The sequence below is a fragment of the Gossypium hirsutum genome, chromosome D05 (genome assembly GCF_007990345.1).
Source record: "Gossypium hirsutum isolate 1008001.06 chromosome D05, Gossypium_hirsutum_v2.1, whole genome shotgun sequence".
NCBI lineage: Eukaryota > Viridiplantae > Streptophyta > Magnoliopsida > Malvales > Malvaceae > Gossypium > Gossypium hirsutum.
This window is the reverse complement of record NC_053441.1, coordinates 21,250,061-21,273,211: the sequence shown is the minus strand read 5'-3', so window position 1 is coordinate 21,273,211 and position 23,151 is coordinate 21,250,061. Positions and strand designations below refer to the sequence as shown.

Below are 23,151 nucleotides of genomic sequence, written 5' to 3'. Positions count from 1 at the left end.
ATCAAAGTAGATGCCACGCCATCATCGCTGACATTTTAGTTTTTTTAATTACAAACAACCCAACCTCCACGACAGCACAGTTGATATCCTAACGTTTCAAAAACAGATTAATGGTTGACTTACAATGATTAAATTATAAAAATATTTTTTTTAAAATTTTAATTAATATTATTATTATGACATCTTATCTGTTTATATTTTAAATAAAAAATATATAAATTATAAATCTAAAATTTAAGCATGCGTTTAATAATATTAAAATATAAATTTAATATGACTTTACAATACTTTAGTTTTCACCCGACTTAAAAACTTTGAAAATTTCTCCTAATATATTTTTATGTGTGTACAATTTAATATATTTATATACTTAATAAAATCGATAAACAACTTTAAAAAGAAACGTAAAAAATTTAATCTAATACAATCTTGATAATCAAAATTTTTAAATTTCTTTTACTAGAAAAAGAGTAGCAATACATGTCGAGAGAAAACCAAACAAGAAAAAAGAAAATCAAAGTAGCTCTCCCTAATTCTGATCCCTAATAATATGTATTAGTAGGTTAAAGCTCATATAAGGTCATTTTTTGGCATTACACCACATGTGTATGGTATAGCATAAAGACTTATAAGATTTATCCATAATCATTTAATCTTACTCTAATTTTTTAAAATATTAGTTTTCTCTACGAAATTCCAACCAATAGTGTTGAAAAGTCGGGTGTTTTTTAAAAGTTTAGAACCAATAAAAGTGTATAAATGGTGAAGAAGAAAAAGACACTGAGATTTATTGTTTCATCTTTATTCACACACTCTATTATTCTTTTACATGAATAAAGTTTCAACATTGGTGCTTGAAATATCAAACAAGTAAATATTCCCATATATTGTTGCCTTCATTTTACTTTTTATTATTATCATTTCAATAAGTTGTTGATGAATTTTTGCCTCCAACCCTTTTGGATTTTGAATGTTGGCTTATGGGTATGTGGGCTTCAAAGCCTCAGGCTAATATTTTCAATCTTTGATCTGAGTAAGATTTGCGATTTGGTTAATTTTATCCTTTTTTAGTCTAAGATTTGAAGAGCGATGGTCTGAGCCATCGGGAATCGAACATCAGTAACAATGGCCGGCACGGTGGTTTCCATCAACAATGGTGGTTTTGAGTACGACAGAATTATTGTGGAACTAAGTTAAAAATTTTAAAAATAAAATAGAAGTTCAGAAGAGAGGGTTTCTAAACGTTAGGTTTCCCTTTCTCTTCTTTTCTATTCTATTAATTAGAAAAGGGAAACTTATTTTTATTTAATTCAATTTTGGCAAAGTAAAAATTATTTGGATTAATTGGTAAGTTTGATTGGTTTGCGTCTCACATCAGCACAAATTTTAATGGTACTAGTGGCAGGTACATTACTAATAAATGGAATTAAACTTCAAAGGAATTTTTTTCCTGACAAGATAATGAAAGCCTGCGAGGCACATATGGAACTCCCTGGTATTAGTGTTGGACATTGACACACCCCGAGACACATTTGACAAGAGTTTTCAACTAGGATATGGTCTTGGCACGATCGATCTATTAAGCCTGGCCAAAGAAGTAGAAAGGTTGGAATCGATGATGAGAGAAGCATTGGTAGTGAAAAAGAAAACACAATTTGAAAGTGAAAGTGAAAAGCATCTCGAAGAGAGTAAAATGAAAAGAGACAATAGTAAAAAGGCATATAAAAGTCTAAGTTTTAGAAAAATGAGTCTTTTATGAAAAATAATAAAAATAACAAATATAAACTTTTTGAACATTTCATCTAGTCAAATAACCTTTGATGAGTCTTCACATTATGGATGCTGCCACCCGCGCATATATAGTGAACATCTTCCCCAGCTGCATATCATGGAAGAGAGATGATCAGATGCTGACATCGAATCATCTCACATGCTTGATAGCTTTGTAATTTTAAAATCTGCTGCGGGACAAGTAAGAGGTCCAGGTTCATAAATTATTGCTGATTATAGCATGTAAAAGTTTGACATTGGAATTCCTTCCGTACTTATATAAGCACGATCTTCCTTTGCTTCTTTCCAAGTTAAACAACTCTTTTGCTTGCACTTTCTCCGCCCACTACCTCCATATCAACTTTCTTTGGTTAGCTTCTAATTTCATTTTTTTCATTATGTTGTCTTCTAGTTTCTTTGGTTACCGAGTTTTAGGGAAACATTTTACATGTAGTAATAACTAAGAAATATTAGTACGGTTGTGTTAATTGGTCAGCTAATCTTTCTTCATTAATACAGCTTTAATTGAACTCGGTGTCTTTACATAAATTCTAATTAATAAGAGTCGGTAATTTACTAGATAACCCGTGCCCTACATGGTTATGGTAAAGGAGTTTTGAGTTGTTTATGCCTTTATATACAAGCAATATGCTTGTTTGAATAACTTCTTCTACCCTCCCTTTATTTAAAAAATAAAATCCTGCGAGTAGTTTAAAAATTCCATTAGTTTAGCATGGAGATCCTGAGATAAGGTTTTAGGGTTTCGTTGGACGTAGGAGTCTCGTTTTTTTATCCCTTTGAGATTATATTAGTGAATTTTGGTTACCCTCTAGTCCACCCGTAGACTGTAAACTCCATATCGTCTGATCAATATATTTGATCTTTTAGATACTTTGTTAAGCAGTGATATTTGTTTTATAATGAATTGCATGCATGGGTTTACTTGGTAAGTGCTGTCTTTATGGATGAGGCTTACTTTGGCTGTGGTACAGGAGAGCTAAGTGGGCATGGATTCGATGTCTCACTCAAAAAATGAGGAAGTTGAAACCAAAGAAATGGACATTAGAAGCATGTCATCCTCTCGGCGTTACGTGCACAGTGCACGTTATCTTCACAAGGTGGGAGTCCCCCCTAAGCAAAACCTGTTCCAGGAATTCAAAGCCACTGTGAGAGAAACATTCTTCGCTGATGACCCACTGCGTCCCTTCAAGGATCAACCCAGGTCTCGAAAGTTCGTCCTGGCAACGCAGGCCATCTTCCCAATTCTTGAATGGGGAAGGAGTTACAGCTGGAGAAAATTTAGGGGTGATCTCATTTCTGGACTCACTATTGCCAGTCTCTGCATTCCTCAGGTGGATATTCACACTCCTACTCAAACACACTCCTTAAATCACTAATTTTGATCATATGATATGATGTCAGATTTATTTACCTATATATTCATTTAAATTACTTGGAAAACAGGACATTGGTTATGCAAAGCTAGCATACTTGGATCCACAGTATGGACTTTGTAAGTTTCTATTGTATTATTTATCCTCGTCTTACATTGTATAAAGTAGCTTTTTGTTGCCTTTTTTTTATATAAAATGATTGTTATTCTTCGACCGTTCCGTTACAGATTCCAGCTTTGTTCCACCATTGATTTATGCCTTCATGGGAAGTTCAAGAGATATCGCCATTGGACCAGTCGCTGTGGTATCTCTTTTATTAGGGACTATGCTTTCAGATGAGCTCGACCCTGTCCAAAATAAACCCGAGTATCTGCGGCTTGCATTCACTGCTACCTTTTTTGCAGGCGTCACTCAAGCAACTCTTGGTTTTCTTAGGTATTTACCTTTATGTATTTGATTGAGTTCCTTTCTCATGCTGCCATCGTCGGTTTTATGGGCGGAGCTGCTGTCACAATTGCCCTCCAACAGCTTAAGGGACTTCTTGGTATAAAAAATTTTACTAAGGATACAGACATTATTTCGGTAATGAAGTCTGTATGGAGCAACGTCGAGCATGGAGTAAGCATTTATATATCCACTCTCTCCCTTTTCCTAAAAAAAAAAAAAGCATTTCAGTTCTCTCTTTTTAAAGAATTACTAACCAGTATCAATGTTATCATTGACCACTACATTCAACAGTTACTAAAGTTGTATGATACTATATATATTTTGCAGTGGAACTGGCAGACTATAGTCATTGGAGTTAGCTTTTTATCCTTCCTTTTGTTTGCGAAATACATTGTAAGAGATCAGTCTAAACTCTTATATATTCTGTTTACGACTATAACAGGTTTGTAACCATTTGCTCACTTTGACATGCTTTGGTTTGTGAAATAGGGAAAAAGGAACAAGAAATTCTTCTGGGTGCCTGCTATAGCTCCATTGATATCTGTTGTTCTCTCCACCTTTTTCGTTTTTATAACACATGCAGAAAAGCAAGGAGTTGTGATTGTAAGCATTACTGTTCTTTTCTTTAACCTCTAATGGTACAATATTGCAATTTAATAGTTCAGCTGTTCAAAGTGATGGCACAAATCTTAGTAGTTATTGTACTAATTGAGTATTGACAGCAGAACCACTGTTCTTTCATCTTTGCAGGTGAAGCATATTGAAAAAGGAATCAATCCCTCATCTGTAAATCAAATTTACTTCACTGGTGAATATCTTGTTAAAGGTATGAGGATTGGTGTGATAGCTGGTATGATCGCATTGACGGTAAGCCATTTTTGTTTATTCATCTTCACTAACCAAAAAATTAACTATGAAATTGCATCTACATAGACCCTTTAACGTATTCTTCTTTGTGGGTCGATTATATAGGAAGCTGCTGCCATTGGAAGAACTTTTGCTGCGATGAAAGACTATCAAATAGATGGAAACAAAGAAATGGTGGCACTAGGAACAATGAATATCGTTGGTTCCATGACTTCCTGTTATATTGCCACAGGTGAGATAGGACACATGTAGTCACATAATAATATAGGCATATATAATATAACTGATGTTATTGTTCTTGCAGGTTCATTTTCTCGATCTGCAGTTAATTTCATGGCTGGATGCGAAACTGCAGTCTCAAATATCGTTATGTCCTGTGTTGTATTTTTGACCTTGGAATTCATAACACCTCTTTTCAAGTACACCCCAAATGCTATCCTGGCTGCTATCATTATATCAGCTGTGGCTGGGCTTTTGGATTTTGAGGCAGCAATTCTGATATGGAAGATTGATAAATTTGATTTTCTTGCGTGCATGGGAGCCTTTCTTGGAACAGTCTTTTCATCGGTTGAGATTGGCCTCCTAATTGCTGTAAGAACTTAGTTGTCCACTACCTAAACTTCCTTTACATCAACTATATAGATATATATTTTATGTGTTCGATATAAATCTTTTGTCACTGTAACTCCATGCATGGCAGGTCATAATATCCTTTGCTAAAATCCTCTTACAAGTTACTAGGCCTCGAACTGCCATTCTTGGGAAGCTCCCTGGGACTACTGTGTATCGAAATATCCAACAATATCCTGAAGCAACTAAAGTTCCAGGGATTTTGATAGTCAGAGTTGATTCTGCGATTTACTTTTCCAACTCCAGTTATGTCAGGGAGAGGTATATACATTGTTCTTAGCCTTTCTCTCTAATTCTGATATAGGAATTCTAGAGTTTTAGAATTGTGATGGGGTTTGGAAGTTTAAGAATTTGGCTATATTGAGCCAAGTTTCGATTAGATCTCTCAAGATGCTCAAAGTTAATTGGTGGACATGGTTTGCAGGATATTGAGATGGTTGATGGATGAAGAAGAGCAAGTAAAAGCTGAATGCCAATCGACAATCCAGTTTTTGATAATTGAGATGTCACGTAGAATCCATTGACTTATTCTCAATCTTTATGTCTTTTAAAGTTTTTTTTTTAGCTCATTTTTCCTAATTTCCTGTATGTTAGCTGTAACTGACATTGACACCAGTGGCATCCATGCCTTGGAAGAACTACACAGTAGTCTCCAGAAAAAGAATATTCAGGTAATTCAAAAAATGATGGCTCAAATAAATAAAAAATTAAATTTATAGTAAAAGCTTACTGAAAAAAAATTAATAAAGGCTAGCTTTTAATTACCATTTACCTGATTGAGGCTGCCTGCATTTATTGAACAGCTGATTCTGGCAAATCCGGGACCAGTGGTGATAGAGAAGCTTCACGCATCGAATTTTGCGAATTTAATCGGGGACGACAAGATTTTCCTCACTGTTGCAGATGCAGTGTCATCATGTTCTCCAAAACCGGTCCAAGAACAAGTATGAACATTTTAAAAACATGATCCTTAAACTATGACTCTAATGTACATATATATAGTAAGAAGGGAGGTGCATATGATTAATAATGAAGGTTTCGATTATGAGAAGTGGTTTAAGTGGGAGGAGCTGAGTGTGTCTGAGATCATTCTCCAATGCAACAAGTGTACAATATGTTTGGTTTGATTTTTTGGCCAAAAGCAATATGTTTGGCTCGGACATATTGCTATTTGCAAAAAAATAAAATAAAATAAATCCATATAATCCAGTTTTATTTTTTTAATCTCGATAGTTTGTTAACCAATAGAATCACTTATCAAAACCCAAGTGTTTGGTTTTCAACGAGGTAGATAACCAGTTTATATATATATATATCATTCAAACTTCAAACCAATTTATATATGTTAATGATGGTAGGCAACGGAATGAAAATAGACTTAAAAGGAGAGCTATATTCATTAAGAACCCTACCCACTACATATGTTCGATTGTCGTCACTGAAGATTAGAGACGTAAGATTTTTGCCGACTCTTATTATTATCATTATTATTTTCATCCTAGTCGTCTTCCTTTTTTATTTAAATTTGAATAACGCATTTTAAGGATAACAATATAACATTATACAACTCATTGGTTGCCAATTTTTAAGGTAATTTTTTATTACTTGATAGTTTTTTTTTTAAACAGTTTGTTACATGAGAGCTTTTTTTAGGTATCCAAAAGTCAAACATAGGATTCACTAATTTGTTGTCACTTTATCTTTGATTTTTTTTTGGAAAAGGGAGAGCTAAGCTCTAGGAGAGACTACGCATGATTTCTTCTCTCAGGGGAAGTACCTCTAGCATTGGACCTGAGGATAGCATGAATCCCTTGCGGAGGCTGCTCAAACCTGTTACACAAAGTGTGATCTTTGGAATGTAGGGCTGCCGTAAAATCCGCAGCTTGATTAGCTTCACGAGACACCTTCTTGAAAGCTAACTCCCATGGTCTATTTTTAAAAACCAAAATGCTCCTCATCAGACTAAGATGACAGAAATCAGCATTATCATCTATCAAAATATCCAAGGCATTATGACAGTTCGATTCCACTACCACCCTGCGTCAACCTAAATCTCAAGCCATCTGAATCCCCTCCAAAATGGCCCAGAGCTCAGCTTGTAACAGGGAACACAATCCAACGAATCTGCAGAAACCGACAACCCAGTCGCTCCTGCAATCTCTGATGAGTCCTCCAACTCCAATTTCTTTCGTTCTAAGGTTAAGCGCCCTATCTCTGTTAAGCTTCATCCATCCGACCTGAGGTTTGAACCATCCAGGATCCTGAAGCATAACCGTATCGCACCCAAAGTTACTCTCCATAGCCTCAGCTAACAAAGGCTGAACTCTTAGATATAACTGAGTTACTAGAGCCATTATCATTACGGAATATGAAATTATTCCTCTGAGACCATAATTGCCAACAAACTACTTCAAAAAGAATATCCCAGTCCCGCCCAGCATGATCAACTTGTTTTCTGTTTGAAAGATTACTTAATGACCAACCTTGAATTGGCATCCTAAAGAAATCGTCTCTGCAGGAAATAGGAACAACTTTATTCCAACAGCTGGATGCTAGATGGCAATCTCTCAGCACGAGTGACTGCCCCAACATCTTCCAAATACACTACAAAAAGGATGATCGACAATTCTTCGTTTGCATCTTAATTTCCAAGTTAGTCAACAGTTTACCATGACAAGCCAACCACAAAAACTCTTTCAACCGTGGAGGTCTTACTCTTCTATGCTTCCACATTAGGTCCCATTTAGAGTCTGCACTACCCTATTGGTGTTGATTCAAAATCTTATAACCATCCGCCACCTTTAGCCTTCCATTGTTGGTTCATCGCCATGAGCACCTGTCATCCATATCATAAGCTTGTGGAGGTCTAGTCCTTGCAATCTCTAGAAGAACTTGACTACTAAATCAGCCTACAAATTTTTGCCAATTCCAATGCCCACTATCATTAATCATCTCCCTTACTAAAATATTATCCTCACCATGACCACGACATAAATGACGTTGCTTTTAAGGTTCCCAAGTCAGACACCAGACATCATAACAAAATTTAATTCGGTTCCCCTTGCCAATGGACCATGAGATACCATTCTTCAGGACACCTCATACCTTGAAATGAGATCTCCAGAAACAAGAAGCTTTTGGCTTACTATTATCGTCCGGTACTTCATCACCAACTTATATTTATTCTTAAGAATCCAAGCCCAGAATTCATAACTGTTAGTCAAGGTATGAAAACCCAGTTTCATGATGAATGACATATTATGCTCTTTCAACTTCCGCATGCCAAGGGCGCCATTTCTCAACTGTTTACAACGATTATCCCAGTTAACCAGTGCCATCATCTTGATAATCCCCGTCGACCTCCTAAATAAATCTTCTTACCATCTTTTCTATTTCAGAATGGATTAAGCTGGAATAAGTGTCTTTGCATGAAATAATTCGGATTGCAAGAAGAACCAACTTAACAAGCGTAACGCGACCAGCTCTAGAAAAAAGTTTGGCATCTCACCCATTTAAATGAGCTTGGACTTTATCAACAACAAATTCGAAGGTTTCTTTGGTAATCTATTTATGAAACAACGAAACAACGAGATATTTCCTAAGATTATTAGGTTTTTGAAACCCAGTCCTGAATTAATGTGATTAGCAAGGAGTCATCAGTATTACTCGAGAAGAAAATCTAAGCCTTAAGGGGGTTGATGCGATGCCCAAAGAAATAGCTAAATTGATCAACGATTCCTTTGATGGCATCATCCTGTGATGACTCTACCTTGGAGAATAAAAAAAGGCCATCTTCAAAGAACAAAAAGGAAATATTTGGACCCTCTCTAGCCAATTTAATCGGCTTCCATAGCCCATCCTCAACTAACTTATTAATACTATGGATTAACCATTCTATACCAAGGACGATAGGTACGGTGTTAAAGGGTCACTTTGCCTCACCCCTCTCGACGGTGAAACTCATCCATCGTCTTTCCGTTCCAAAGAACTTGCAAAGACACTATGGAAATATAATTCATAATAGCACTCATATGCATGATTGAGAGGAATTTGTTTAAGACTTCAATAATCTCATGGAATGTAAAACTTTTTCGGCTATAATAATACTATTTGTTATACTCCTACCAGAGACAAAACTGACTTGATTCAGTCTTACCAACTTAGGCATAACGGTATCACTTTATAAGTACAAAGCAGAGATTAATGGGCCGAAAATGGGACATACCTTCCGAGTTATTGATCTTGGAAATGAGAACCAACCATGTACGGTCCATTTTTGGTCAATTGGCTTATCCGAGAAAACTTCATGAATCATCTTGCAAATCAAATCACTTACAACATCCCATGGCTAAAAAAACAAAGCATGAAACCCGTCAATACCAAAAGCTTTAAGCAGGCTCATCTCAAACAATGCCTTCTTAATCTTTTCATCCGAAACTAGATTGCCAAGCATTTTGGGTTCATCAACGGAGATCCTAGGAAAAGCATCATGAATCGGAAAGTAACCATGTACCGTACCCTCTACAGTGAAAAGATTTTTAAAGAAAGAAATCATCTCATTCTTGATAATCTTCACATCAAAAGACTATTAACCGTCTCTCAACTTCTAGCCATGGCCTGGTTATGGAATTACTTCATATTGCTATCCCCTTGACTAACCCACTTGCATCTAAACTCCTATCTCCAATGTAACTCCTCGAGATCAATTTCAAGCTTGGAAAGATTTTTACTCGTATGAGTGTTCAATGCTTCATGTATACCCCGTAATCTCCTCAATATTCTCCTTTTTATGAGTTGAAAGACTTACAAACACATCCCTATTCCAAGGTTTAATAGATTTTGTTAAAGTCAATAAAGTAACACTCATATTCTTATCACAATGCCATTGATTCTTGATAAACTCCTTAAAATTTTGATGCTTCACCCAGCCAGCAAAGAAACAGAAAGGACGTTGGGGTTTATTGCTAACATCACGACTAATTTGAGTAAAAAGAAGGCGATGGTCGAATTTCAATTATTGAAGGTTAAAAACTGTGGTATCTGGAAACACTTCATTCCATTTATCATTGCATAAAGCTTTATCAAGTCTCTCATGAATGCTCCTCCCACTACTCCAAGTAAATTTAGGTCCAACAGCTCCCAGATCTCTCAACCATTATTAAAAATAAAATCACAAAACAAACCATTACTTGTACTAAAAGCACCCCTTTTTCTCATCAAATTGAAGATTGGAATTGAAATCACCAACAGTCAACCAATGCTCAACCATCTCATCTCCAATACGAGTGAGCAACTCCCACAGTACTCTTCTTTTCGATCTATGCATGCACGAAGGTTGGCTATCACCATCATTCCAGTCTAACTGAATAGCATGAATTTTCTTATCAATCTTTTCAACCAATTGCAACATTGCCATTTTAGGTGATAAATTCCCAGTTTACACCAACCGAAATTTCATAGATGAGCCCTTAACCCCTCGCTTCATCTACTTCCATTTAACTGAAGAAAACACATGAAACTATTTATAGAAACCGCTTGATTAGGATCTTTATTCTTGTGTACCACACCACTGAATGATTCTCCAAATTTAAGAAAGTGTCGATTGACACAACTTTGGACAAAATTTGATTGGAACTCTGATTATTATCTTGGGAAAAACTTCTTTGGATCTTCTTGGGCTTCAGTCACTTTAAATCGCCCTTAACAATTGGGCTCTTCTTTTGTGGGCCTTTCCTACATCACTGTTATATTTTTCCTTCAATTCCATTCGTCGCATCTTCGTGTAGATTAGAGAAAACCCAAACCTATTTTTATTCGCTTTATTCCTCGGGATATTAGCGGAATTTTCGAGATTTTTATTACCTTGCCTTCTTTTTCTTCTCTCAAAGACCATTCACATACCGGAATTTTCAACCTCTGCCTGCTTGCTCAGATCATCTTTAGGTGTTAGGTGACTAACATCTACCCCGTCCTCGTTAACAGTGGAAGTCGATGAAGGACGAAAATTCTTAAGATGGCCAAAATGAACACAAGAAAAGCAAAAATATTAGGAAGTCCTTCATACTCGGTCTGTTGAGTTCGACCCTTAATTTTTTTTTTCTAGCAAATTTCCCACGGGTGCCATTATTAGTCTGGAGACATTTTTTTTGTACATTTGTCCTCGAAGAAGTAAGAGACGAACCTACACTCCCCCATTGAATTGAAACTCATGAGTAGTGGAAAAAGACTGACCATGGTTGGACGGCAACGTTGTGTCTAAAAATAGTCCAAGGATGTTTTGATAAAACTTTAGATCGTAATTAATTTCATCATTCTTAAGATGTATATGCGAAAGACTTTTGAAGATTTCTAAAGAGCATGAATCTTATTTCAAAGTGTATTACGTCTAATCTTTTTACCCAAAAGTTTAACAATAATAATTTGTTCTAGACTACTGTGAATTAAATAATGGTCCCTTTCAAAGAATTTGGTCACTTTGGGAATAAGATCTTATCCTTCAATTCAATATCATCATCATTGTCTCCACCGGTTTTGAATTACTACCTACTTAAGAAGTTTAGGAAATTTCCTTGCCTGAACTAAGTTAGTGTTGCTCACTTTATATAAATGTGGAGTTCTTTTTCAAATTTATTTTGGTTAGTAATTAATTTAAAGTTTAATTTTTGTTAAGTTAATTGTTAATTTATTCATTCAATCCAATTATCATAATAATTGTTTTTATTTTTTTTTAAAAATGTTACACCCAACCGATGGTAAAATTATACTTACAAAAAATTTAATAATTAAATTATAGGTAAATTGGTGAAGCTTAAAGTTAAACATTTTTAGACCTTCCATTTATAGTTATTTATTTAAACATTTCATATAAAAATAATAAAATACGAAAATATGCACTTAGGTAATTTTTTAATTGAGTCGGTTTCAAATTGATTCGTAGCACTAATTAGTAAAATTCTTTATATAAGTATAGATAGATGTTGAAGTAGATAATTTAATTTACTGGAAGTTATTATAAAAAAGGAAAATATTTGGTACATTGTTAATAAAATTTTTAGATCCATACGCAGAATTAGGGGGTTAACATGTATCTTATAAGGATATAGTAAAATATTTAAAAAAAAGGACACATGACGAGTTCTTTAAATCTTAGTATCGAATAAAAAATTAGACTGTCAGATTACCAAATATTAACCCTTATAAAACTATAAAAACAAAATAATATTTTTTTATGATTTTAATTAAATATTAGTTCATTCTAACACTACTTATTTTTAAAGAAAATTCAAACTCCAAAGAACTTTGAAAAAAATGGATGAACCCTTCAGGATTGGGACATGAATAAAGCCCATTTGATTAAAAATGGAAATAAAGCTCAGTTCAGCCCACCAAAGCATGGGCCATGGACATTTCCAGACTCCATAGTTCATCAGAAGGAAAGAGCAGAACTGCTTCTTCATCCTCTCAGCTTCTGCTTCATTGATATGATAATCAGTGAAAACTCACACACGGCAACAATGGCTTTACTCCCATCTTTCCGTACTATTATCACTCGTTTTTACAGGCCAACGAAACCGCCTCCACAACTGATCTTTTCCTCGCTTTTGTTCCCCAAAAAGCTCTCTTCTCTTTTCCCTCTCCCCCCTAAACCCCAACCACTTAAACCCCTTGCCTCCACTCGCCAAGGTTATTCATCTTCTCCGTCCCCCTGCCCCGAAATTCATTTTTTTTCATGTTCACTTTTATATTTAACTACCCATTTCACCTTTTGACCTTTGCAGAGACTAGTTTCGTTTCCAACAGAGATGAGCGCTTGGTGGGTTTGGGTTCAGTGAACAATGGTGGTTCAATTGAGGCCCAGAGCTCGACCAGCACCATTGCAGCCATCGTCACTTCTCTAGGAGGCCCTCCTGCTGCCGTTGGCATTGTTCGTTTGTCTGGTCCCAACGCTGTCGATATCGCTGGCCGTGTTTTTTCCCCGGCTAAGAAGAAGAAGAGGTTTGATTCAGGTTCGGGTTCTTGGAAACCTAAAAGTCATATTGTTGAATATGGCGTTGTTTTGGATTCTCAGGGGAATGTAGTTGATGAGGTATGCTTTTGTCCAGGAAAAAAAATTGCATTTGTTAAACTTTTTCTTGCTGGGTTGTTCGTGTTTTTACTATTGGAATTGTTGGAGGTTAAAGTTGCAATTTTTTTTTAAAGGTTTTAGCTGTGCCAATGCTGGCTCCAAAATCATATACTCGTGAAGATGTGGTTGAGCTCCAGTGCCATGGGAGTGAAGTGTGTCTGCGTCGTGTGTTGAAGGCTTGTTTAGAAGCTGGAGCAAGGCTTGCTGAACCAGGTTGGGTTTAACTTATGCAAAATTAAATTTATTGGCACTTTTGATTCTAGTTTGATTAAAGATCAGTGTCCTTGAAAACAAGATTCTAGTAGATATCTTCTTAGACCCCTCTTAATGAGGCATTGGAGAGGCGTTGCAAGCTTTGTTTACATACATCGTTTTGTCCAAACTGTCCTAATCTTTTATTTTCCTTTTCTTGTTTTTAGGCGAGTTTACCCTCCGTGCATTCTTAAATGGTCGATTAGATCTTTCCCAAGCTGAAAATGTTGGAAAATTAATTTCAGCTAAGTCTGTTGCTGCCGCTGATGCAGCTTTGGCAGGAATGCAGGCATGAACTCACCTTTAGAATTTCTGTTTTAGCCATTTTTCTTAAATCTTCTAGTTAGAGTTGGTTTGCAGTGTGATTAACAACATTGATGAGCTTGACTGTCTGACAGGGGGGCTTCTCTACTTTAGTCAGATCATTGCGAGAACAATGCATTGAATTGCTTACTGAGATAGAGGCTCGTTTAGATTTTGAGGATGAGATGCCTCCACTCGATGTCAACGTAATTATGGATAGAATGCATGCCATGTCTCAGGATGTAGAGCACGCACTGGAAACTGCCAATTATGACAAACTTCTGCAATCAGGATTGCAGGTACAATCCCCGTGTATCTGAGATCTTTGAATGTGTATCAAGTGGAAATTTTATGTTAGTGAGTTAAAGTGCAGGAGGCTTTTTCTTATTTAGAATTCACATTTTTACTCCCCAAACATATCATCTAACTGAGCACCATCCAACTTTTGATCATTCAGTTGGGTTGTCTATATCTACTTATCGCTATTTTGCTTTGATAATAAGATAAATTGAGCTTTTGGTCTTTAAATGTTTGGAGACGGTATGTGCATCTTATATTTAGGGTTAGTTTTTAATAATACAGTTGCTTCCATTTACAAAATCTTGCAGATAGCAATTGTTGGCCGTCCGAATGTTGGGAAGTCAAGCCTCCTTAATGGATGGAGCAAAGTACGTGGTTATCCCTCCTTTCTTCCTATTGCATAAATTATTTGAATTGCCATTACTTGGTTTTGATGTCTGTGTCACATCATATAAACAATTTGTTTGACCCATGAACTATTAGTCCTTTCATTTGTTCACTGGTTCTCTTACATAGAAACCGTATGGCATTTAGTTCAACTCCATGTCTTGCTTTTAGCGTGCAGAGTGAGAGAGCAATAGTTACAGAGATTGCAGGAACCGCTAGGGATGTGGTGGAAGCCAGTGTTAGCGTTGCTGGTGTCGCTGTTACACTTCTTGATACTGCAGGCATCAGGGAAACTGATGATATCGTGGAGAAGATTGGTAAGAATTTTCTCCTTCCCTCCAAAAATAGCTCATGTAATTTACAAGCATCAAGTAGGAGTTCCAAGTTGATTATTCTACTAGATAATGCTTTTCTAATAAGAAAGTTGATTCCTGTAAATATATCTTTAATCCAGCTGCCAGTCAACTTTCACACACAAAATGAAAATCGGAAATGGTATGGATTATATTTTTTGGTAGTCAGAAGACTGGGCTATACTCTGTAGTTTGTCATTTCTCATCATGAGATCTCCAAATAAGGCCATGCAAGATTTTAGTTTTTCTTTTTATTGCCAAAAGGTACAATTTAGTTTGATTTCTATAAAATGTTTAGGACCTCAGTCTTTTCCTTTCATCGAGTGTATTGATTTTACACTCTATATAGAAAGTAGCAAATGTTAGTCTTTGCATCTTCAGAGAAATTGATTTAAGTATGATTTGAACAGTTTTATTCGCGAGAGGTATTTAATTTTTATGATTGATGTTTCTTTTTTTAATATGTCAATCATTATTTAGATCTGTATGACTTTGTTCTAGGTGTGGAAAGATCTGAAGCTGTTGCTATGGGTGCTGATGTCATCATCATGACGGTGAGTGCAATTGATGGATGGACTCTGGAAGATACGAAACTTCTTGAGAGGATTCGATCCAATATGGTAAGCGATTAGCATCAAGGTTAACTTCTACTGATCTCGATGCTTTTTCCATTTTTAAGTATCTTTTCCATTGACGTAAGTTTCTTCGAATATATAGTGAGATTGGGTGTTGTTTTGAGTTTCAGGGATCAGCATCCATTCCGATGATTCTAGTAATCAATAAAATAGACTGTGCTTCATCTGCTTGCTCTGATTGGGTCGATGGAGAAGCCAAGTCGTTCAGTAAGCATGTCTTTACGTGTGCCATCACTGGTCAAGGGATACATGACTTGGAGAAATCAATCTGAGAGATTGTTGGCCTAAACAAGATTCCCGCTGCGGGCCGTAGATGGACCGTTAATCAGGTTAGCATTCTTAAAACTGCCATTTTTCTCTTAGCTTTAGACAATTGTAGTTCCATATTCATTTCTCAGATAAAGCTATAACATGACAGTCTGATGTTGATTCTGACTGCTGCTTGTGGAATATTTTTCATGGGGTGTTTCTCAGAGACAATGCGAACAGCTAATGCGAGCCAAGGAGGCTCTTGTAAGATTGAAGTCGACGATAGAGGAGGAACTGCCTCTTGATTTTTGGACAATTGATTTAAAAGAGGCTGCATTGGCTCTTGGCCAGATAAGTGGAGATGACATTTCTGAGGAGATTTTATCTAACATTTTTGGTAAGTTCTGTATTGGTAAATAGTTGGTTGTGAAGTAGCTGATGTAAAATCACTTTTTTTTTTTTTGTGAAATTACTGTATTTCATAGAATGTTAAATGCATGTTTATTAAATCTTATAAAAATTTATAAAAGTGTGCAATTAATTTAGTTTTATATGAATATAATAACCTGTTTTTAGGCTTATGTCCAAGATTAGATTGGTTTTAGATACAGTATTGGTCCCTAATCTTTAGCTTCATAGTTGACTGGTTGTGTATTAGAAGGGTGATCTTGAAATACAATTATTCTGATAATTATTGCATGCTTTCTCCTGACAAGATGTGTATTTTATCAAAAAAACCCATTCAAATCATTCTATGGTCAGTCCTACTCGCTGCTTTGACATTTGTTTTATCAAATATTTTGTTAGAAAGGTCAGCTGGTAGTCACTGGACATTTTTTTTTTATGAAGTTCTTTCCTTCTATAAAGTCGAGAGGAAAGAAAACCACCATGTTTTGGCTTGTTTGTTTAAAAAAGTAGGAAATTAATTATTAATATTAATTGTAGAATAGCAATTTTTTCATTTTCTTTGCAAGGAAAGCTTTAGGTTTTTGACATATTGCCTCATCAAAATAATTGTTCTAATTTGGCATGATTTTTATTAGTTAACGAAGTTTAAGATCATATTTGAGTTAATGAAGTTTGAATTTTAAGGTAATATTTTCTAAAAATTAATATTATAAATGTCTATAATTTTAAAAAAGAAATTATAAAAATAGAAATAGAAATGCAAACTAATATTATAACAACAGAAACTATTATTAAAATAAAAGTTTAAAATTAATATAAAAATAAAGGGTTTTTATCAAAAAAAAAAAAGAGAGTATTAATAACATACTACTACTACTTGGATTGATTAAAAGGAAAAAAAAAGAGATAAAATTATATTAAAATATAATAAAATGAAATCACTAACACGCTAAAGAAAGCAAAGAAATAAGATGATACTGAGTAACTTCCGGATAGGTTTGGTAAAGGAGCATGTTTAGCAGCTTCATCGGCGGGAGTTGAGGGTGTTGGTGTAATTTTCTTGTCGGGGGATGATGGTGTTGGTGTAACTTCCTCGGTGGGAGTTGCAAGAGCTGACGGTGTTGGTGTTCCTGATGATACTGGAGCAATCGATCGCTCAACTGAATTAGCTACTGGCGATTCGCTAGGGGAAGGGTTTGCTACTGTAATGTTGCAGAAAAAATTAAGTTAAAATGAAGACTTAAGACTCTATCACTGCATTTTGATATACCATAGTAGAAATTAAACTTAATTTTCATTATAAATGTTTGATCAATAACTGATATAAGTATTTGATAAAAATAAGTTTGCAAGGAATTTTTTCCTTTTTTGTGTTTTGAATCTTAGACTGATAAATAAATAATCTACCAAAGCAATTTTCAAACCATGAAACTGGAAAACAATTGTATATATGATAGGGAAGAAGAAAGAGCACGTACCAAGAGCTACACTAGGTGGAGAAGAAACTGCATATTATGTTGTTGATCAAATAAGTAATAGAAAGAAGTAAAAAACCCAAAAAAAAAAAATTTAATACTTACCTAAGTTACATTTGTTCATAGGAGATGCCGAAACTTCACAAGCTGAAGGCAACATAACAGCTTTGGTAAGATTAACGTCGGCACCCAATTCGGCACTGCTTTTAAGAGCTTCGCAAAAGCATTTCACATTTGTTTCTAACACAATTTTAAAGCCAGAACAACATGCAGTTGTTGGTTTATCTTCGGTGCTGTCGCCACTTAAGAACAAGACACAATCTATCATATCGTAAATGATAGTGGAACAACTCACTGATGGAGATAGGGAAGGTGACATTTCAGCCTTTGTCACCGTAATGCAGAACATTAAAATAAAACTAGCAATAATAGATTTCATTTTTCAAGTTTATAACTGAAAATAAGTTTGAAAAAAATTGCTGTAAATATATATGTGACCTGAAACTTTTAAAATTAATGATGACCTAAAATTTTAAATTTTAATTTTTTTTAATTTTAGGCTAAATAAGGATTTAGAGATAAAAGAATTTTTAAATTTTAAATTTAAATTTAAATTATTAATTTGATATTTAAAAATATTTCTGTTTTAAATGTTTATAATTTATGTGAAATAATATTGCACCAAAAAAAATAAGGTTTTAATTTTAAAATATAAATAAAGAGTTAAAGATAAAAAAATTAAATTTTAAAGTCTTTTGTAATTTATTATTTATTTTAAAAAATTTTAAAAAATTATACACAAATAATTGAAGTTAAAGCATTAAAATAATATAGTGTACCCAAAATTATTAAAATATTTTTAAAATTTTAATGATAAATAAATATATTTAAGTTACAAATATTATTTTTAAAATTTTAATTATTTTATTATTAGGGAATAGATAATAACTTTTTTTTAAAAAAAATAATTTGTTTCAACACAAAAATAGTTTAATTATTTGAAGTATTAGATTTTTTTTTAATTTTAAATAAAAGCTTGGGCTAGAGATGGAAGTGGGGATTAGAAATTTAAATAATTAAATTCAATAATAAACAGTGAGAAATGAGTAAAACATAAATAAAAATTGAAAAAAAGATTGTCTTTTCTAATATTAAATCTTATTTATCTATATAATATATCTCAATATTATTTATTTATATAAATAGATCAATAATAGAAAAAAATTAGTATTCACCACTATAAAATAAAAAAATATAACAGGAAAATTTGAAAAAAATGTAAACTACACCTTCAGCAAAAAAATAAAGTAAGTAAACTATACATTTAAGAAAAAGTTAATTGGACTGTCCACTTAACATATGTTTGATTCTTTTATCGACACTTGATTTAAAAAAATATATACTTTTTTAGTTTTGATTTTTAATTTTTTGGTTTTTATTATTTTATAAAATATTTAAAACTATTCATATCCTCTAAACCCTTAAATATTAAGATAAACATGTTTTAATGCACTCAAGTTTACATTATCCTACACTTTTAACAAAATATTAATTAACTCATAAATTGATTTAGAATTCATATTAAACAATTTTTTAATTTGTTTTATTAATTTTATTTTTAGTCTCTTAAAAGATTGTCTACTTTACACATATTCAATTCTTTCACCGACATACCTTTTAAAAATTGTTAATATTTTTAGTTTTAGTTTTAGTTTTTTTTTATAATAGAAAAATAACAAGTTATTAAAGCTGCGTTACATGGAACAAAAATTAGGCATAATGATTTATTTGATGTTCTAACTTTATAAAAAAAATTATTTTAATTTTTTATTTATTTTTTCTGTCTTTTTTAATTTTTGAACTTGTATTGTTTGTCAAATTACCTTGACATAGATGAAAAGTTAATGTTTATTAACTTTGCCGACGTGACATTCTCGTGACAACCCACATTTATAACACATTAGTGAATGATTAATTTTAAAATATATATTTTTTATTTTTATGCTTTTTCAATAATTTTTATTTTTTATAATTTATTTGAATTTTTTTAATTTTTAAAAAATTAATTATGACATCTACATAAATACCAAATCAACAAAAATAATAATAGTTAATTTTTACATTTTTTTTTATGATTTGATAAACAACAAATTGAAAAAAATATATTTTTTTTGGTTGAAATAAGTGAGTAAGCCTAAAAACTATTGCCAATGACCCCTTGTAAATCAAGTGTTTTCATCTCCCTAGGAGCAGAGTCCAACACATGCATCCCACGTTGATTATTTTAATGGAGAAACAAATTTAAAAGAAATTATTTCATTGTAAAATGAGTTTAAAGGATTAGTTTGAATGCTTACTTGCATGATAATTAAAATTCACATTCGATTTGCTCGAATTTTTGTTTTCTTTTTAAATGATATTGTAACCCATTGTAAAAAAAATCGTTCATTTCTTTTTTTGTTATAATTAAAATATCTATTATCAGTAGTAGTGATTAATCCTCTAGCCGTAAGTATTCTTCAAAGAAGTAAATAACTAGTCATGAAATGTGCTTCAGTTACATGAGTGAGAATAGACCTGATCATGAGCCGGACTATTCGCTCAAGCCTAAAGGCTTGCCCGAAAAGTTAGAGGGTTTGAGAAAAATATAGGTTCAAAAAATGGACTTGGACAAAAAATAAGACACATTTTCCAAATGGACAGAGCTTCGGTAAACTTTTTTTGGCTCAAGCCATGCCCGAATCTGCCTAAATTTATTGTTATTTTATTATTATATTGCTACTATTTTGTTGTTATTGTTTGGATATTGTATAACTCTTGTTTAGTTGCTACTATTTCAGTATACAAAATGACAACTATTTTGTTATTATACTTAAATAGCACTAAGATAGTTGCTACTATTTTAGAGGTATTTGCTTGTTAAGTTGCAACTATCTTAGTGTTATTTAATATAAAGACTTTTTTTTAATGTACTTTCAATTTGTTAGGAAACATTTATTTTAATGTTTTTAGTGTATTTGATGTATTATATATTTTTTAAATTTTTTATATAAAAATTAATATAAAAATTTTAATACGGGTGGGTCGGGCTCAAGTTTAGCATTTTTATCTGGGTCATGCTTGAGAAAAATTTTAGGCCTATTTTTCGAATCGGATTGGGCCCGAGCTTAGAAAGCAGGCCTAAAATTTTGCATCCCCTTGGCCCGAACCTGGCCTGACCCATGATCAGGTCTAAATGAGAATATATTAATATTTACATTATTATAATTTAAAAATATTTATGTATATATTAATATTAACATTATTATAATTTTAACAATATTATTTATTTCTATATATTTTTAAAATTTATTATATGTTTTTTTATATATTTCTTTGAATATTTTAGAATTAGGATGAAATTGAGACTATTTGTAAATTTTGAGTTATTTTTTAAAAAAATTATAAGTAAATCGATATAATATGCAAAAATTAAAGACTAAATTTATTATTATGCCATTTTTTCATTATCACATCACCCTCTCGTCAAATACTTAACGAAAATGGATAAAAATAACAATCATCTCGAGTTACCAATTAAAAGAAATTATGACAAAAAAAAAAACCAGCATGTAGTTGAGTGAATCATAGTTTACTCATGCTTTTATTACTTCTAAAACTCAATGATTAAAAAACAAACAAATAGAGAGTGACTTTATATACAAGCTTACATGTAATAAACAAGCCTTATCTTAAAGTAAATAACCCACTAAGCTAATTAGTAGAAACAAGTTTTGACCAAAATACTGTGTCATGCATCCACCAACATACATCCACAACAATCGATCAAAGCTTTGAATCCATATCCAACACTCCCTCTTCACTCAAAGCTGCAAACTCCAGGTTGTTGCCTGAAAAATTCGTGTTTTACTTGTGAAATTGATTTTATAAAATGTTTATAAGTGGCTCACTTATTTTACAAAAATACAAATAAGACTCCGAATAAAATGATACAAACATTGAAGTGTTTGGTTCTACCATTAAAAGTTGGGTTATTTGTCATACAACTAGTCAAACTATTGTCACAAAAGATGTCACCTATCTGCTTCTAATTGAAATATACAGGAACTCTCCTTAGCCAAATTGTTTGACAAGCTGAAGAAGTTGATGCAATATACTCAGCATCAAAGGTTGATAAGGCCACCACTTCGTGTTTCTTTCAACTCCACGAAATTGCTCTAGACCCAAGGTTGAAAATGAAACTTGATGTTGTTTTTTCATTAGCTCGGGTTATTATGAGTTTTCGTAAGTTCATATAAGACTTGAAAATGATTATACGTTATTTTGAATTGTGTTATATACAAGTAAGCATGTTATTTTGATTGAAATTTATTGTAGTTGCTTCGGCAATAAATGTAGCATCTTATGGTTTAGGCCTGTCGATCGGGTTGGGTAAAGGGTGTTACAAGATGACATTTAAGAAGAGTTAGAAAATATTTATTTTAAGCTTCATACATCCCTTGTTCGACAAAGTTTGGTGCAAGGTTTTTGGTTACAAATGCAAAGGCGGAGGTTGTTAATGCTAGTTGCACATCACATATGAAAAGCAAGTTGCAATTCACTTTTTAACTAGATATTATGGAACTTGTCTTATTTATTGGCATGTTTTGACCTATATATCTTAATTATTTACTTACATTGTTGTTAGGATTTTGAGCAGCAAATCTCGAGATTTTAATTGGAGAAAAGATTAGATTAGGTAATGAAAATTCTTAGAAATCTTAGTGTGATCTTATTTAAAGAGATTCTAACATTGTAGAAGTTAAAAGTCAATAATATCTCTCTTATTTTATTTCTTAATAAGTAATTTAGTTGGGTGAAATTTCAAACCTTCAATTGAATCATACTTGCTCATTTAAAAAAATATATTACAATTAGTGTCTATATAAATACTTGTGTTTCCACTTTTGAAGAAGAATGAGAACACTTATTTTGTTTATTTTCAGTACAATATTTACTTTGTAAATAAATTATTTTTCGTGTTCAGTTTATAACTAAATTTTTAAGGAAAAAATTTTAATGGGGAGAATGATCTTAAATTGATGTATAAAAATAAACTAAACTTAAATTACATCTTATATTGCAAATTAAAAAGCTCTATCTCTATTTTATCTCTGTTAAAATTTAAAATCATGATTTATGGTTGCCTTGTTTGTCTTTAACACCAAAACTTGCAAAGTGGGTTGGGAAAAGTTTGAGTTATTTTTCCTTAAAGCGTGAAACCTCGAAAAAAGTTGTTTGAAGTTTTTAGAATAAAATAAATAAATATAAATATTTTGGAGAAAAAAAAGGGTTAATAGATAAATAAAAAGGAAAGCAATTAGGTTGGAATCTAATGGAGCTAGTTGTATTCTAATAGGGTGAATATAATGAGAGAGGGAGCAATCCATGTTTAAATTTTTGGAGGACAAAGTAGATGTAAATTTACAAAATTATAATTTTTAGTGTTATATATCAAGAAAAAAACAAAAATCATGAGCCTTCACCCTAAACGGGGTTCTGTTCTGTCCCCGGATG

General features: G+C 32.9%; 2 protein-coding genes and 1 pseudogene across 5 annotated transcripts; 2 read left to right on the top strand and 1 right to left on the bottom strand.

Annotated features, from left to right (window-relative positions):
• The first annotated feature begins 1,973 nt into the window (after window positions 1-1,973).
• Window positions 1,974-9,375, top strand: LOC107905050 (sulfate transporter 1.3-like; annotated as a pseudogene).
• A 3,155-nt stretch (window positions 9,376-12,530) lies between these two features.
• LOC107905049 (tRNA modification GTPase MnmE) lies at window positions 12,531-16,263 on the top strand. Of its 2 annotated transcripts, none has more exons than XM_041094295.1 (10): window positions 12,531-12,791; window positions 12,887-13,194; window positions 13,308-13,446; window positions 13,653-13,774; window positions 13,884-14,087; window positions 14,397-14,456; window positions 14,654-14,792; window positions 15,330-15,467; window positions 15,574-15,792; window positions 15,938-16,263. In XM_041094295.1, the coding sequence occupies exons 1-8, from the start codon at window positions 12,590-12,592 to the stop codon at window positions 15,458-15,460; spliced, it is 1,305 nt and encodes a 434-aa protein (XP_040950229.1). In that variant the 5' UTR covers window positions 12,531-12,589; the 3' UTR covers window positions 15,461-15,467; window positions 15,574-15,792; window positions 15,938-16,263. The 2 variants fall into 2 exon arrangements, with proteins under 2 accessions (XP_040950229.1, XP_040950228.1); XM_041094294.1 differs by having other exon boundaries at window positions 12,534-12,791; window positions 15,330-15,448.
• Window positions 16,264-17,002: 739 nt separating this feature from the next.
• Window positions 17,003-18,119, bottom strand: LOC107903133 (non-specific lipid transfer protein GPI-anchored 11). 3 transcript variants are annotated; one of them, XM_041094293.1, is made up of 3 exons: window positions 17,701-18,119; window positions 17,599-17,604; window positions 17,003-17,322 (listed from the first exon to the last, which is right to left on the bottom strand). In XM_041094293.1, the coding sequence occupies exons 1-3, from the start codon at window positions 18,032-18,034 to the stop codon at window positions 17,033-17,035; spliced, it is 630 nt and encodes a 209-aa protein (XP_040950227.1). In that variant the 5' UTR covers window positions 18,035-18,119; the 3' UTR covers window positions 17,003-17,032. The 3 variants fall into 3 exon arrangements, with proteins under 3 accessions (XP_040950227.1, XP_016684668.1, XP_016684669.1); XM_016829179.2 differs by having other exon boundaries at window positions 17,599-17,625; window positions 17,701-18,098; XM_016829180.2 differs by lacking the exon at window positions 17,599-17,604 and having other exon boundaries at window positions 17,701-18,090.
• Between the last annotated feature and the right edge of the window lie 5,032 nt (window positions 18,120-23,151).